Source organism: Manduca sexta, chromosome 19 (genome assembly GCF_014839805.1).
Source record: "Manduca sexta isolate Smith_Timp_Sample1 chromosome 19, JHU_Msex_v1.0, whole genome shotgun sequence".
NCBI lineage: Eukaryota > Metazoa > Arthropoda > Insecta > Lepidoptera > Sphingidae > Manduca > Manduca sexta.
This window is the reverse complement of record NC_051133.1, coordinates 7,101,541-7,119,889: the sequence shown is the minus strand read 5'-3', so window position 1 is coordinate 7,119,889 and position 18,349 is coordinate 7,101,541. Positions and strand designations below refer to the sequence as shown.

The 18,349-nt window shown below is 33.5% G+C and overlaps 3 protein-coding genes across 3 annotated transcripts; 2 read left to right on the top strand and 1 right to left on the bottom strand.

The window, feature by feature from the left end:
* The first annotated feature begins 7,722 nt into the window (after positions 1-7,722).
* On the top strand, positions 7,723-14,517 carry LOC115444014 (transmembrane protein 127). Its single transcript, XM_030169624.2, has 4 exons — positions 7,723-7,967; positions 10,179-10,397; positions 11,294-11,593; positions 12,585-14,517. Exons 1-4 carry the CDS (start codon positions 7,943-7,945, stop codon positions 12,863-12,865), a joined length of 825 nt encoding a protein of 274 aa, XP_030025484.1. The 5' UTR covers positions 7,723-7,942; the 3' UTR covers positions 12,866-14,517.
* Positions 14,518-14,521: 4 nt separating this feature from the next.
* On the bottom strand, positions 14,522-15,703 carry LOC115444011 (nuclear receptor-binding factor 2). Its single transcript, XM_030169622.2, has 2 exons — positions 15,506-15,703; positions 14,522-15,431 (listed from the first exon to the last, which is right to left on the bottom strand). Exons 1-2 carry the CDS (start codon positions 15,527-15,529, stop codon positions 14,652-14,654), a joined length of 804 nt encoding a protein of 267 aa, XP_030025482.2. The 5' UTR covers positions 15,530-15,703; the 3' UTR covers positions 14,522-14,651.
* Positions 15,704-16,320: 617 nt separating this feature from the next.
* LOC115444013 (protein D2) lies at positions 16,321-17,676 on the top strand. The gene is made up of 4 exons (XM_030169623.2): positions 16,321-16,631; positions 16,713-16,805; positions 16,977-17,031; positions 17,391-17,676. The coding sequence occupies exons 1-4, from the start codon at positions 16,404-16,406 to the stop codon at positions 17,582-17,584; spliced, it is 570 nt and encodes a 189-aa protein (XP_030025483.2). The 5' UTR covers positions 16,321-16,403; the 3' UTR covers positions 17,585-17,676.
* The last annotated feature ends 673 nt before the right edge of the window (positions 17,677-18,349 follow it).

The window sequence follows — 18,349 nt, the reverse complement described above, 5'->3', positions numbered from 1 at the left end:
TATGTAATTCGAGCACAATAGTTCGTTTTGCTGGTGAGGTGCTCTACGGGTTTTTATTTTCGCAGCTGCCCTCAATTTGTGGAAACCCAAAACCTATTCTTAAAACACATCGCTTAAACGATATTGCGTGCATGGTGCTCTTTTAGATGAATGAAATCCAAGCATGATTAGAAGATGAAAGATATTCTATCTAACAAATTGAAACTGAGAACGTGGTCGTTATACAAATTATGTTTTTTCATCGTGTGTAATAAATAATATAATGGTATTTTAGAGAAGTGCTGAAAGTAAACAAAACTTTATAATTTATTCATTCAAATAAAATCAAATCCCACTGCTATTAATTTATTCTATCATAATATTTAATTAACTATAGTTTTGCCAGAACTTAAATTACCCAAAAATTTCGTTATCTAAATGAAATTAATGCCGAGAAAATCTTTCCAAATATAATGATAACCGATAATTACTGGTACGTTACCATCATACCAGCTGAAAAAGGATTAGTATAGCCTTTGTTTGCAGTTTCGTCCGCGTAATAATCAGCCCCAGATTATAAGTCTGACTATGAATTTTACCGCGACGATAAGTAATTAACCTATATAAGGATTTAATCTACCTACCTGTCCGTGAGCCAAATTTCATGCAAATCCAAGCAGCGATTATAAGTTAGTCTTTAACTAAAATACAACTTAAATTTTCTCGTTAGTAACATAATCTCTATCTACATAAAATTGTTGGCGATAGGAATAAGAATACTTTAATCCTGCTTAATTAAATGATATTAATGTAAATGTATTGCTATCAACGCAACATGATTTGGTCATCGCAGGCAGTCAAATGAAATAAACTATAATTATACGTTTGATTTAAGTGCACAATTACAAAACATACTACCGGGATACAACACACCTGTAGCCCCGAAGGGGTAGGTAGACGTTCATGCGTGGTACCCAATTTTCGCCTGTGTCCTCCGTTCCATGATGTAATAAGGGGCGAGCTTACCGCCATATCGGGCACAAATTCAAGACTGGAGTGATAGTGCAAAAAACCCAATATTACTCGGCCCGACCAGAATTTGAACCCGGGGCCACAAGTGTTATACCACACACACAATACACTTACGCCACTGACACATTCAAGTAATTAGTAATTCAAGCATTCTATTCAAGTAATATGACCGATTTGCATGGAACCGCGACCGGTAGCGCTCAGTGTAGGAAATGTGAGCATTAATCAGCCGGTGCACTATAAGCACGCTCGCTGAGCAGACCAACAAAGGAATACAACTGAATTCACATTCAAAACACGAATTCTAATACCCTTTTTATCAACGTCATTTCATACCTGAAGAGTTTTCGCTGAAATAAGAATCCCTATTCTGCTCTCGGTGCATTTTTATGTATGCATTGCTTTTTATAGAAAATATATTCATTAGGTACTTCGGAATATTTACATAGTGTTTCGACTTCACTGAATTTATAAATTTTATTCATATATTATAATGAATCCTTAATAATGTTGACGACTTAGGTACTGGACTTAATATTTTTAATAGTAATAATTTATATGACGAGATTTTACGACAATTTTTTTATGAATTTTCGACATTGAAATAGTGCTTGTGGTTGTGACTTATTTTGTCATCACTTAAGTTAAAGTATCAAGTTTTGTAATTGAACACAGGGTATGTTAAACGTTTTGTCGCTTTGTTTGCTGGTGGCTTCATAACCCCTAAATGTAAGGATCGATTTGGCGCAGTAGAATAAATGGTAACACATACCTTGTTGTGGTTTCGGAATTGTCACAATTCCAGTATAAACGATAACAGATATCGTGTCGTGTTTGTGTTTCAAATTTGTTGCAGGCAGTGGCTACTAACATAATATCATAACGAGAGCTGAGGGATGATTTTTACATTGGTTGTCATTTTTTTAACACATTCATGTAATCATAAATTCATTCAATCATTTCGTGTGTGTTTCAAGTGCGTTGAATGTTTTCATTAATACAGAATTTCATCCGGCAAAAGACCGAAGCCGATGGAGAAGTATCACAGTGAAGATAATTATTGACAGTCACGATCCCGATTGGATACGTACTTGTCTATTGTCTATGTATATCTTAAGTAATACTGTGTGTTAATTGTAGCCTAAATAAAGTTTTTTATCTATATATCTATCCCTAATAATGAGGGACCGACTGGAGAGAGCGAGAGATGAAATCGTAAAGCTCCATGTATAGTTTGTATAAATTAGCAGGTTTAGTGTTGGTTTTTAGTTCTATCACACTAGAACCGAATATCGGATTAATAATATTTCTACATGTAAAAATAGCTTATAGGCTAGAGAATGAAATAAGTTGGTGTTTATTTCGAAAAAAGAAGAATAGGTGAAAAGCATAGACTTTCGTACAAAAACTACTACCTTGTCAGTTTAATTCTTACTCTCAAAGTTCGTAGTAAATTAATTTATACTAATATATAGCTAAAAAGTTTGTTTTTGTGAACGCACTAATCTCGGGAATCAAACCAATTTTATTTTGATTCGTTTAATAAGAAGGTACATTACTCCTGACCTATACTTAGTAGTACCCACTTTTTATCCCGGGAAAATATTAATCCCAGAAAATCTTTGTTAAATATAATGCTGCGTCCGGTAATCGTAACCAACATACGTCGCTTTTTCTTTTAAGAAACTTTAGTTTTAGCCCTCTACCGAGCAAGCAGCCTAGAGCAATTTTGCTCCGTACATTTGAGACTTACGAATTAGGTACGGCAAGAGAAAAGATTTACGAACAATTACATAACAAAAAATTAATCTTTTTAAAATATACCTTGTGTATCTAATAGTGTTGGTTGCAAATTAAATTTATTTAAGGAGAACATGCACGTAATCATCAACAATTTGGATGGCATAAAATTAAGAAAGAACATCCACATTATTAAAAAACAATCATAGTAAAGGTAACATTATGTAGAAAAAATAATTTTGCCGTAAGCTCACCGAATAACCCAAAATAAAATAAAATAATATAAATTTCGAATAAATAACTTCTAAAAATACGGTTAGCGCGCCGTTTACTGGGTGTGTCGCCATAATTAACGCTTTACGTAGAAATCGAGCGAACTACAAGCGCAGGTAGTACATTCCGGAACTGTAATCCGCTACGCCGATGAACATTGCTATTCATGACACATTAATTATACTAGTGTACATGAATTATTCCCCGGTATTACTAAGTTTGGTAGTACAGATTCAATTTATAATGTTCGCCAAGTAAGCACTATAAGGCTGAAGGCAAAATAATTCCCTCTTTTTAAATCTATTACATTCATTATTAAATTATTATCTCTGCACCACCAGTAAAGTTGACTGATAGAGAAGGCGTACGGCATTTAGGCCTGTATACATTTGTATTTGAATGTTATGATAATTATAGTTGAAAACGTAAAACATCGTTTTTGCAAGACGCTTTAAAAGGTGTTATGCACCATTTCTATATTGAGATAAAATTAAAATTAAATATATCTCATAGGTAATTTTTTTTTTTTGTTATCTGACGTAGGAATTGAATCCAGACCTAAACATTTGAAGTAGGCCTAACTACACTGCAAGCTGACCAACGAGTTACTTTGCGACGTGTCTAGTGCGGTTCAATTTATTGTGAATTAAAAGATATAATTTGCATATTTAAAGAACTTTTATTTCCTTATAACCCGACGGAGCAATATTAACCTACATTGCACCTGATGTTAAGTGCACAAGAAAAATAACTATCCAGGTAAGAAAGACCCTGCAATTATACCGGGATATGTACTACCAACGCCAATGTCTACAAATATAAAACATGTTACATCAAATACTGTTTTATAAGATACAGAGTGCAAGTTTAGACTTATGTACAATAATTTTATACATAGTGCTAGAACGATGTTTTTTTTTTTTAAGCGGCTGGTCCCGCAATCAACACCGGGAGGAACCCGCGAACGGTATACCGGTTCCCCCCGGCTTAACGACTGCGGGGGCCAGGAGGAAGAGAGGAAGAGGAGAAATGGGGGGGGGAAGAAGGGGGAAGGAAGAGGAAGTAAGTACTAGGATGGGCAGAGAGGAAAGGGAGGTGAACTGTTCTACGAGTCCGTGTCAGACCCCCCATGTGAACTTGCAACCATGGAAGTGTAGGCATCACCTATAGTGTGCCTAGGTCCGCGACATAATGTCCCCCCGTGCATGGGCGTGCATTCGGTGTGGAGGTGGCTAGAACGATGTTTGGCGTTAATAGAGGTAGGCAATAGGTTGGAATTTGAAAAAACAATTAAAATAAGTAGTTCACGTGAAATAGGTCCTTTGGGTGTAATACGCGTACCTACGGCACAAAAGGATAATTTCAAATTGGTTCCTTTTGTTCGATAGCTGTTTGCACACTTTGAGATAGCCATTCATTTAGGTATAGCTATCTTTCGTTTATTATCCGATAGGATCCTAAATTTTATACCCTTATAAAAAATGTTCACTTCACGAAAAGCCTTCCGTGAATAAGATACTTAGTTAAAACGTTTTTTCTATAGATAATACTATTTATATGTGGATTGGGAGTAGCCCTACATAATTACTATTCGTTTTCAATTCAACAAAGGTTATATAAAGCTATTGAGGTACTCGTTTAAATGCAATTTCGGTATCTCCTACTTGGCGGTGGAAATAGTCAAACCTTCTAAGAAAATTCGCGTTTGAAAGAAATCTACATAAACTATGTGTATTTTTATAATTTCTTCCTTATTACCTAGGTTAATTCTAATTTCAATTACCTATAAAACCTCTACTACTCATAAAAATTAATCAACAACTGTTCTTATTTCTAAGTGAATTAAATTACTAAGAAGCATAGCACTGTATTTTCAATAATTCATCATCAGGATGTCGCCTACAATGATACTCTAGGTATGATTGATAGCATTAATTAGCTGAACATAAACCGAGCCCATAAAGCACCTCATGTAAATTAACAACTAATAAGAAATGATAATTCGTATTCTGTTTACTATTATTGTCATATATTGAAGGTCGACTCCAATTAATTATCCCATCCGTTAACGTCTTAGTAGTAAAAATAGAACACTTCAAGACACTGTATAAGGCGGCGATAGCCTAGAGTTGGTTGTGGAACGGACTGCCGATACGAATATCCGCAGGTTCAAATCCCAAAGCCACACATCTGACTATTCTAAAAAAATATGTGTGAATTCTTTGTAAATTATCGCTTTCTTTAGCAATGAAGGAAAACATCGTGAGGAAATCTGCATACCTGAAAAGTTTTCTATAGGAATTTCGAGGGTGTGTGAAGCTACCAATCCGCACTAGGCCAGCGAGGTGGACTAAGGCCTAATCCCTCTGAGTAGTAGAGGAGGCCCGTGCCCAACGGTGGGACAGTATATAATACAGGGCCGATATTATTATTATACAGACACTGTGAGCTCATTCTGTGTCATCGGACAACCAATAGCTAAATTTTTTTAAAGTTGTGTAATTATAATCTGTATACATATCAGCAGGCAGATATTGTAACTTTATCTAACTTTGCGGGTGACCAACACCTCAGTCTCCCCCGTCACCACGAATGCTCCAAAGTCTTCGAAACGTCGTCGGGAGAAAATGAAAATATTAAAACCGCGATAAAATCCGATGTATAGTTTTATTTAAAAAATATTACAATCAAAATAAGTTATTTGTTAACATGCGAAACAATTTTATTTCTGATTGGTTTAATTTTGCTAAGGATCCGACTAGTCATAAGGGTCTTTTATTACATATAGGATGGAACCATAAGCTTACTTACATAGCATCTTTCCCAGAAGGTATATTATAAATTGAATAGTGTTTTTAAGACTGTGCCTGCTAGTGATGGCAATTAATGCTGTTTCGAATTAATTTCATTAGCATGCTAATTTTCATGTCTTAGCACGCTATTTAACCGCGCTAATGCTTATTGCTAATATGGCGTATGAATTAAAATTGTGTGAATTTTATTTGCGAATTATTTTTGCAAATTAAAATGCACAATGAAGAATTAGCAACCAACAATCAACGGACAAAGTTTAAGGCATTTTTTTAACGCCAATCTAGTACCTTCGATACATTTTATTAAAATTATATGATATTAATTTGTATAATATAGAATGAGTATTATAAGTACCTAGTAGAATGTGCGTATTACATAAAATTACTTTTAATTCTTTATTCAGGCATAAAAAAAAAATTATGTGCAATATTATCCGGCCTAATATTCGGGAATTTTCCCTCCGCGTCACTCCCGCGACGCATCTCTCGCGCCTTTTTTCTCGCTTACTCCTCTCAAAACAATTTTATCATTATTCCTAAGGGCGCTAAGTAAAGCGCGCACGCTTGCGCTGCTATTGCGAAGCGCGCTGACGCACGAAATAATGATCATTTCACGAAATTTAGCAACTGTATTTAAGTAATTTGCGAAATAATAAATGTGATTTAGCATGCTAACAATTAATGCTAATACTAAATAATCCAACACTAGTGCCCGCGGCTTCGCCCGCGTGGATATCGGTGTGTCACAAAGCTTTTCCCGCGTATATCCCGACCCACGAGATTTTTTACAAAAACATATTGAACTATGGGAAAAAATTGTGAAGTGCGAGTAATCTAAGTTAGGTGAAAATAAAAAAAATCATACTGCCTGTGTCTTTTTTCCCACTAACAGTGCATATGTATAGTATCTTTTTATGGATTATTTTTTCTATTACCCAGCAATATTGTTACTTTTATAGTCATCTTGATAAATCATCACATTAATATTTTTGTTTGTATTAATAATAGACATCACTTTAGGCGCTATCTTTATAATTGCCTTGCTTTTATCACTTGCTACTGTGGCGCCACCTTAATATGTAGCTTTTCAACTGACACATTTTCATAGACAGAGATGATCTTCCTTACTTCTATCTTCAACAAACAAAAATAACAAGTTCAAAAGTGGTTAGCTGTAAGTACTGCTTACTAATCAGCAATTTACAACTAAAAAACCCACCACAGTACCGCTAGCGTAGCAAAAAAGGGTGTGACATGAATTTAGGAATTGTAAACGGGGTGAAGTGTGCAGAGTTGAAAAACTTTAAGTAATACAAATAACATGATGGTGCTTAATATAGTTGATGTATGGAGATTAATGAAACCTCAACTATAGCGGAAGCCTTTTTTTGTTTAGTTCAATGTCCCACTCTAATAACTTTTGGCAATACTTTTAAAAATTTACCCTCTTGCTATCGTGGCGCTACTATAGTACGCGTTTTTTTGTGAGAACTGTTGGACAGAGTTCTGCGACCGTTGTAACGTGATTGGCGTAAGTCCCCTTCCATTGTGTTCCGTCGGAGCGGTGCCGCGTAATATTTTGCCCAGTGCTATATATTCCGACAATATATTAAAAGGTAGGAAGAATTTACTGAGTGCAAAATGAATTATATCTACGTAAATCAATTCAAGCCTAGCGATTATACCTATGTTATTGATCGTAACTAAAACAATCTAAACCGAAACTGAATTTTAAACCATTAACTAGATATAGATTTGATTTTTTTTTTTATGAAGTTTTCTATGAACCAAAACATTTTTAATTGTTTACAGAAACTGGTTAGATCAAAAACTCCCGCGGCCAACAAGAACCATAGACTATGAACCCATGTGATTATAAAGACATTTTTGGCATTTTGCGTTCTGTAATCTGTCATAAATAAATAGACGTCTAATCAAAATAAAAATCGGATCGGAATTGTATTGAAGGTGCATCGAAGTGATATTGTTACGTGTAATAAAGTTTTTAATTAAATTTAAGTAGTTATAATAAAATCATAACATTCCTACATATTATTGTAGATATTGTTACATGATTTCCTTGTTCAAATGAACTGTGCAACATAATGGGCTGTCTATCGTGCATCCGAGGTATGTCGTTCAGCCTTGCTTATTCTAAACACTTATCCGCTATTTTCAATCTGAACATGTCTAGTTATGACATACAATCTTAATTTCTTGCCCTACGTAAGCTAATCACAATTTTTTAACTACCATAACATGTAAACAGAAGAGTTAAAGTAAATACAAGCTAGCCTGGCTTTTTCCTTATGTTTAAACTGTGAAAACCTTGTTTTAATATCCTTTTTGACGTAATACAAATAGAAAAATATTCTTATGCATTGAATTTCATTAATAACCTCATGAGATGACCTCCACTGGAGCATCTATTTATAACTTTTTTTTCACTCAATTATTAAGCTCTAATTAGTAATGAGTCTTCATTAGCAAGTATAGTGCATAAACGTAAATTGTACCATTAAGGAAAGACTAACTAACTTGGTAATTTACTTTATTTCATTGAAGGTAAATTTATCATTTTCCTTATTTTTATCAATATTATAGTTCAGTTTATGTAGTAACAAGTTTATACACATTAATAAATGAAACAGGTGACAATACTGCTACTATAATAACTGTTTAGGTTTTCCTTGATGTCATACCAAAAAACAGAATTTTATTATATCATCATTATAAATACAGGATATTAAAACAATACAAATATATTCAAAAAATATTTTCATACTAACATATAATTTGGAATATAAATCCCTTCAGTTTTATTTCTGTGATTGATTTTGAAATGTTAGAATTACATTTCTTGAAAATAATAAATTATTAGATAAATATAAGTAAACAGATACAATGTAAACTTTTATTAACTAAATTTAATGATGAGGCACTTATAGCAATTATTTTAATGGGATGCATTTAGTTGTGACCAACTTGTTAGAATCAACCTGCAGCCAGCCGGTTCCTAGGACTACCAATAAGTTGGTTAAGTAAGAATTTATTTATTCAGTTCTGTAGACTTTCACTTCAAATACAATTATTAAAATATTATATAACTTATAGCTATAATGTAAGCCCAAGTTAGGAAAATTCAACATGTACATAATTTAATTTAAGAATTATTTCAAGCGCAGCAAATTAAACAATCACAATATAGTAATGTAATTTGGTGCTATTCATGTTATGAGTTAACTTATGCCAGCCTATGCCAGGATCCCGCCCCATGGAATGGGGGCGTTTGGAGAATTCCAACACGGTATCCCCTGCCTGTCGTAAGAGGCGACTAATAGGGGCCACGAAGGGGTCGTCGGCGGGCAGCAGGGGGCTGTCCGCCCTAGTGCATTTTTGTGCATTTTTGCACATCTTTCGGTTGACCCCCGGGATGGACGGCAGTGTGCTGTTGGCCTCACACTGCCGTAGACGTTGAGGGCGTCCTTCGGTGCGCGGGGGCTTCTGCCCCCCCCCCCCTAGGGGCGGCTGCGGTCGCAGACTAGACATTTCAACGTCAGAGGAAGCCCGCAGCCGTCCCTAATGCGCCGAAGAGAGCCACCGCGGAGTTTTAGCTGGTAGGCCGTGCATAGGTTAAGTTGTATATAGGGTTAGGGACTCGGCCCGGCGGTCGCCCGAAGGTCATCATCAAATCCGGGCGGCTCAACGCCGGGCCGTAAGGCACGGTTACCCCAGCATAACCGCTCAGTCGCCCCCCACGAAGGCTGGGCGGTAGTAATAAGGCACTTTCTCCGCGAAAACAAAAAAAAAAAAAAAAGCCTATGCCAGGATTGAGAGAGTCAGTAGACATACTGCGGCTGATAATGATATATTTAGGTGTTTAGTAACTGAAACGTAATATTTCCTGATGTATGAGCAGCAACACACATCTTAGCAATTATCATAGTACAAGCAAGAAGATTGTGTTATAACCACAGTTGTCTGAAAAATTTTGCCACCAATGTTTAGTGTGGGACCATTTCGATTAGCCATAAAACTCATTTCATTTTTAGACAAGTGTTAAGAACTGATATTTGTGGCAGGACCCACTATTCTTGACATCATGTGTTTATATTAAAAACATACAAATTACATTTGTCAACTTTAGTAGTGAAAAACAATTTTTTTATCTTTTACAAATATGACAGTTGTAGGCCATTGCCTATTACATTTAATAGACACTCATCTTTAATAATATTATCATATACTTGTATAATATTATTATTAAGCTTAGGAAGAGAATACATTCTCTTCCATTATAATAGAACAAATAATTTAACTATTGTCATTCTTTTTTTTTAGGTTTCAAGATATCTTTTCCATTTAAAGACAAGGAATTAAATAAGATAGCAGCATTCTTCAATGTTTCCACCTTTCTCCTGACATGTGCAGCTTTAGTGCAGCCAAGTTGGTTTAGAATAAAAGGACTTCATTGCCCACAAAGTTTATCGCTGGCTCAATTCTTTTCTTTTGATGATGATGATGATGATCAGGTTAACATTAATAAACCAGATTTACCAGGTATGTAATTTTAAGGAGTGTTTGTTGTCAACTAAACTTTATTTATTCTATTCTTTAAAATGAGTTTTTACTTGAAAACAGCTTCACAATATTATTTCTGTTTATATATATAATTTCTATTTAGAAACATTTTGGTGGAAGCAAACAAATAGTTTTTAAGCTATAAACAAACCATATACATAAACATGGAAAAAGCTCAAAAAACATTCTCCTGATCAAAGAATACAGGTCAATGAAGAATTTAATAGTAAGCATAGAGATGATTTGGAAGTTTGGTTATTGGTGCATTATTATAAATCTTAATAATATTATAAGCTAGGTTTTGCATGCGGCTTCGCCAGCTACAGGAGTCCCTAAACTATTGTACTGATGCATATCGCGATCTATATGAAAACTGTACAAAGACAGTTTTAAAAAGTCAAATATTTCATATGGATTCATATTCCCAGAATAAAAAGTAGCTTCTTTGTTGGAAGTAAACTTAGAAAATACTGGAGAGGATTGTGTCAAATTTGATACATAGATTGACCATGTCTTGGCTTAGCATATGCATTATTTTTTAATCTGACATAGTAAATAGATGGCCCTTGCGGCTTAAAGGTGACCCTATGAACCACTACAATTATTTAGTTGGGCTAGCATAATATTATAGGTTGCTTATTATTTTTTTATACTGCAATAATTGACAATGGTTCTTTTTTTTATCTCGAAAGATCATTTACGCAGGTGAAGCAAAATGAAATAATCTTTACAATTACTGTTAAAGCATTCACTAAGCTTTAAAGATGATCGTTCTTGTAAAAAATATATATCTGAGAAGAAAACTTTTTAATTTCACCAAAAGCAATATTTTTTTTAATATTAACAATTAAATATTATTGATTTTAACTTTCCAGGATGGCCAGCATGTACAACCGTAGAGACAATAACGCTGATGAGAGTACTTATACTGCTGTGTTTTATGGTGCTACTATGTTCTTGTGTTGGTACACTTATAAACCTTACGAGCCTCAACAGTAGAGTGATTAAAATGCTACGAAGGAATGCAATACCTAGTATAATGTGCGTTTTCTGGGTGATAGCTATAGTAGGAGTGTGTTACTACACAACTGTCGTCTTGGGCAATGCTAACAATAGTGACCCTGATACTATTCAAGTTGACTACGAATATGGATTCTACACAATTACAGGAGCAGGTTAGTACTGTTATTTATTTTATTTACAGGTAGGAGTTGAATTAATTTTCATCTTAATTAATTATACATAAAGAAAGAAAAATTTAACCAAACGAACATAAAGCTCACTTGATGGTGAGCACCGCTTACAACTACTTGTGTAGCAATATCGCAGAGAATCCAAATTACAAAGTTTCACATGAAACTACACTGCTTGCGATACCCAGAGATGCTTTATGTTGGCTCATTATATGCCTGGTAATTATAATGGCCTTCAAACCAGCAGTGCCACCACCCTGACTTTTTGTGTCGCTCAAGCATACAATACATTAGTTACGCATGAGTGATATTACTAGTATAATAGCAATAGTAGTATTACTTTATTAAAATAAAGTACTATTTATTCATATGATGGTAGGTTTAAGATTCCGTCCAAGTAACTTATTACAACTTTCTCTGTTGCTGTTGCAATACCACAGTTTGTAGCTAAAGTGTCCTGATTTAAAAGACTACCCATGTGCAAAACTTTCTAATTTAAATTTATTGAAAGTGTTGCTACTGTTTATGATCAGATGCAGCACACCTAGCAGGTGAACAAAATATTGATATTTAATTGTAGGTGTAAATAACTTTTTTTAATTGGTGTTGTATATAAATAAATAATTGCTCCAAATTACAATGTTCATTTAAATCATACAAGCCTTGTCTCAGGGTGGGATCAGATATACCGCGTCTCATTCCACAGCTGGCTTGTAACTGGCTGTGCAAGAGAGACCATAAATTAAATATAGTTACATTTCTATATAGTTACATTTTTTTTAATGTGGCACATATTTTATGTATCTAACTAGGATGGAGGGAATGAAAATTACTTTAATAAGGATGTAGTGAGGAATAAACATAACATACATTATGCTTATAACAGAAAGTCATTGGGTTTCATTGGTAACAGTATGCTACATAGTTCAACCTAATTATTAAATTAATAATTGAAACTTGTATCAAATTTCAGGCGCTCTAGCCTTACTAGCGTCTGCCGCTAATCTTTGGGGCGCTCCATTGACTAGCGACGAAGATATACAAAGACGAAACCTTATGGAGGACTGGGACGGATACGAAGCTCACAGTGTCGGCCCCACGCCAGCTGTGCCTACATTGCCGCCTTATACACCAAGTGCTGACTATGTGTCTACACTCCACCCTCCCTATGCACCCCCGGTGCTCGGCGCCCAACAATACTTTCCCTTCGACGACCTCTCTGTACTACAACCACCACCGCCTTACACGCCTTGAATACTATTATTTAAAATATTCTTTTTATTTAAAACTATATTAGGATTAAGGTTGTCCTAAATGAACATCACAGACAAGGAATGTGCCGTCTGTCTATATATACTACTTAATAATATGTTTTTATTGTTTGTCTCGATAATTTCGCATATGTGTAATTCCTATCAATATTATTCTCATACAATTATCGTTGTCCCTGAAATAAATACAATCACAGTTTTTTGTGTGTCATATTATAAACATTACTAAGTACTTTTTATTTCATAAATTTGTGGTCTATCATAGCTTTATTCAAAACAGAAAAATTCCATTTGTTATTACCTAATTGACAGTAGAATTGACATATATATTTTTTAATTTATTAAAAAAAATCTATTTCTCTCTTGCAAGAACAAAATTTTTCTGTAAAAGTAGCAATGGCCAATTATTATTATCAATGTAGGTCTATATATAGTATATGTATGCATTCTACCTAATGTTTATTGTATAGCTTATAGTTTATACTTTGTTTTTATTTTTATTATTTAAGTGTTACTAATAGGCCTTGACACTAATTAGTGAATCTTGAAATTTATATAATAGCATTATATGAAAGCTAATATTGTAAGTTATATTGGGTTCGCAATATCAACACTCAAAAAACTAGATTTCACTATGTGTGTGGACTTGTGGGAAAAATCTGTAGTACAATAACAATAGTTGTTTAATCTTGTTTAACGATGTGACAAAAATTAACGCGTAATAACAAAATTAAATTATGATTTGGTATATATGTATATATTGTGGTTGTGAATTGTTAAGACAATTACCCTACTGTTCACTTCTACATGTGATTTGCCATTTTAGTGCCTACTTAAACTTCTCAAAATGCTTTAAGGTTTATATTAGAAATTATTTTATAAAGCCTAATTAGATTTAAGAATATTTCCCAAGTTATTTGCTTTATATGTATAGAATGAACATAATTCTTTCTATAAACTTATGCACATTTTACTCACAATGAAATCGATTTTATCGAAATCATATAACAATATAGGAATGTTGTTTTAAAAATGCGTCAATCATCGAAAGATGATTTTAAGAAACTATTTCATTTTTTTTAACTATAGTGATTTACTTTACCTTTTAGCAACTAAATGATTTCATTAAATTTACCCCCAATTACTTTTTGTTTGCTAAGTGATTATGAGAGAAGGGAATTGGTTTTTTCTTATATTATAGATGCTAATATTGTATATACAAAAGTAATTTGTGAGTTAATATTTGCACCAATGACAATCTTATAATTGCCATTTTATAAAATTGCTGCAAATATTACCTATACCATAATTGAAGATCGACTAAAATGAGCTTTTAGGATTATAAAATGTGATCTGATAACCATAATATTGAATAAATGGAAATGTACCTAATGTTGTAGTCTTCAATATATAAAGTGTAATAAAATAGTAATGGTAGCATCTGAATAATACTTCATGTTACCAAAAATATAAGGATGTTATTAGGTTTATTGTTTGTTAATGTATAGATTACTTCTAGTAGTAAGAATAGTTATTCCCAGCCTCTCAACTGGGAAGTTTATTTTTACATTTAAATGAGAATAAAGTTTTATTTTTATGTAAGACCAATATGCAATACATATCTAAATAACAAAACATCTTTTATTTCACTGTCATGTAATTTATTATTAATAATAAACAGATAATGTAGACATAACTCCTAATACACTTAAAATCAACAATATTACTAAAATATATTTTTAAAAGATTCAATTAAATAAATAATAACATCAATTATCCTTGAGGGCACTTAAATCAAAATGTGATTGTTGTATGTTCCTATCAGTAGTTATATCAGAATTTGTTGGTCTACTTTGAGATGCAGTTTTGGTTGTTGCCCTTAATATTGGATCATTGTATGTACCATCACTTTCCAAGTTCAATGTAGAAAAATTATGCAACAGATCATTTGATGTTGGTAGATTCAAATATTTAATTCTTTCTTTTTCTAAATAATTAACCCTTTCCTTAAGAGTCATGTTCTCATCTTTTAAAACTTCAACTTGTAAAACCAATTGTTCCACTAGTGAATGAAGATTCTGGCTCAAAATTTGTAATTCCTCTACAACAGTTTCCTGTGTTTTTTCTGTTCTTTTGCCATCTGTAACATCTTTGGAAGCATTATCTTTTCCTATTCCCTGGACTCCATTATTCGTTTTGTTCTGTAATGCTAGCAGTAATGAGTCTGTCTCATTGATTGCTCTATATATTGCCACCTGTAACTTGGCATATTCATGACCTTGAAGATTAGACAAAGGCTCTTTCCCCAGCCATTTTATAGTGTCCATGGCTTTCTTTACTCGAGCGTATTGTTCCTTTTTGCTTCTAATTAGGTCTTTCTGCTTTAGATGATAGCTGTGTTGCAATGTGATCGATTCGAGCGCAAACGATGATGTAGTAGATTTCATAGCGTCTAATAGAAGTTCTGCTGCATTGTGATGACATTGCATGGCTTCATCATATCTATTGTTATTTAGATGCGCTTCAGCCCGCCGATGTTGGTGATGGGCCTAGAATTGTGACAATAGAAATAATGACGAAATTTCTAATATTTTAGAGCATAAATGGCTTAATAAATACTTACCAAATTTAATGGATGTGAATCCATGGTAAATTCGTTTCGTATTATTTGCGTTTAACTACTATTCGTGTTTACAAAGAGTTATACGCAATAAAATAGAACAGAAAATAAAATTACATTATGAAACAGCTGTAAAAATAACAACAAATTATGTTGACAATGGTTGACATGTCGAATTGTCAGTTTGACAGCAGAGAATAAACACTGAGCTGACATCTGATACAGAATATAGGTAACATATTGTTAGTGCAGTGTACCATAGACAATTTGTACATATATACATACATAACATCACGCATTTATCCCCGAAGGGGTATGCAGAGGCGCAACTAGGGCACCCACTTTTCGCCAAGTATGTTCCATTTGATATTGTTAGTGCAGTGTACCATAGACAATTTGTATAATAATTTATCCCAATTGTTTTGTTTCTAGGTATTGGATGCAGAGTACATATTATAATATATCGATAACTATCTGAAACAGAGGCGTGCTTCCTAGTGACGAATCACGGAACTCGCTTAACTTACTCAAAAAAATGCCTTCTGAAATCGAATAAAGGTTGAGATAATTTCGCATTGACCATTGCATACCAGAGATTTGGTAGTAAATCCATGAAATAGTCTATCTACCTATATGTCAACATAATCCTTTCAATGGCTTCTGAGTAGATAGGTCATTCTACAAATATCAAAATTTTTATAATGTAAGATGAAAAGACGACGTAATAAAATACAATATCTACACCTTTTTAAAAGTCATAGCTGTTTGCATTGTTTAATTGTTAGGTAACGCACAAGTTTCCATAACAAAAGTAGCATAACAGATAACATTGTTTCCTCAGTAGGTTGTTGTTGCATTAAGAATTCCTGATTCGTATAAGTAGTAGCTTGTAAAACATAAAATGTTGGTTTGCACAGTATTTTTGTCGTTCTTTAGTATAAGATACGCGGTAACCTCGCAATGCTCTGTTAGTGAAATAAAGAGTCTTCTAGACGGTTGTGATAGATTATCCGGTTTAAATGTTACTAGCGTTGGAGGAACTATTGTTAATGACCACAACTGCGATGTATTGCTGCCGAAGCAAGTTTTTTTGGAAGAACCCCTCTTCCAATATATTTCAGCGGACTCGGTATCACTCGGAAAATTAAATTTAATGTGATACTTAGGTATCTACTTATGTTACATATAAAATATATTTTTTTGTTTTTAGAAAAAATTCTACACACTAATAATGGTTGATCCAGATGCCCCACCTCAATTAGAGGGCGAATTCTTTTTACACATGTTAAAATCCAACATTCCTGTAAGTAGCCAATTTATTATAATGGTCGGTAAGTGAGTTACCTACAGAAAGTTCGAATTTCCAAAGCTCTTCAATAACAGCAAAAAATCATCCAAATGAAGTCCAATGTAAATATCATTAGGTACAAAATGAATAAAAAAAATAATCCAGAGGTAATTTTAATACTTACAGGGTCTTGCTTTGAAGGCAAAAGAAAGCAGCAAAACAGTTGGAATAGATTACCGAGGTAAATTTCCCTATTTTTATTTTATCAAGGATGAGAGTTATTTTTTATTAGTACTTAGATACAGTCACTTACTGTTATTTCGCATTTGTCAGTACCTCATTAGATACCTAACTAAACAGACTGATTTCTGAACACACTGAAAAATTAATACTATATCTAGAAGAACTATAAGAATAATAATAATTAAAATTGATTATAGTTTAGACTTGAGAGTATCTACTAAATCAAAATAATAACCTATGTACTATAATTAGCATCAAGATGATTGAACAAGAAATACATTATATTTCTAGTAACTTTATCGCGATAAAATATGGATGCAATGATTTGATTATAAGGATTGAAATATTATATTTCAGGTTACAAACCACCAGCGCCACCTCGCGGTACAGGCGTGCATCGTTACATCAGCTTGCTTTACGAACAGGCTGACGGCAACAATTTCCTTCCCACTGTGCCTGCCTCACGCAATCGTTTTACACTTGCCAAGTGGCTTGTTGGAAAGAACCTTTGCGGACCGGTCGCCGGCATTCAATTCAAATCTGAATTCTAGATGGCGTTACTGGTTTCAGTTGTAATAAAAGCAGGTATTTCATAGTGGTCATAGAAAATTATGGAGCAAAAAATGCCTTTTTTAATTAGTCATATTCTCATTTTTATTTTTTCTCAGCAACAATTTTGACCTGATTAATACGTGAAGAAAAAACTTTAAACAAACTTTTAAGCACATTGCGCACATAGGAGTGTGGAATTTAGGATAAATAAAATTTATATAAAGAAGTCTAAAGAAATATGTAAAAATGACGATATAAATTAAAATCGTCGAAATTTTACCTAGAACTATGATAGGTTTCCTCACGATACTTTCCTTCCAAATTATTGTAAGCGATTAATGTCAATTATTCAAAGACACAATATGACTTGAAAAACTTAGGTCTGCGTGCCTTGGGGGAGAGTTCGGACCTACGATCAAGTAATAACCATTACACTTAATAAACCTTAAATATAGAAAAGAAATGCCCACCATTATACTTAATATCTATATCTGACACAGAAAAATGCATGAATTTATTGTTGTAATCAGTAAAACAACAAAGATCACATAGAAAAAATAGTTCAAACGTTTCAATTCTATTCAAAACTACCTTTGCCTGCGGCTTCGCCCGTATGAAATTTTTTTTTTTTCGGGATAAAAAGTAGCCCATAGCACTCAAGGAAATGTAGCTTCTTATTTATGAAAAAAAACAAAATTGGTTTAGTAGATCCTGATATTAGCACGTTCAAACAAATAAACTCTTTAGCTTTATAATATTAGTAT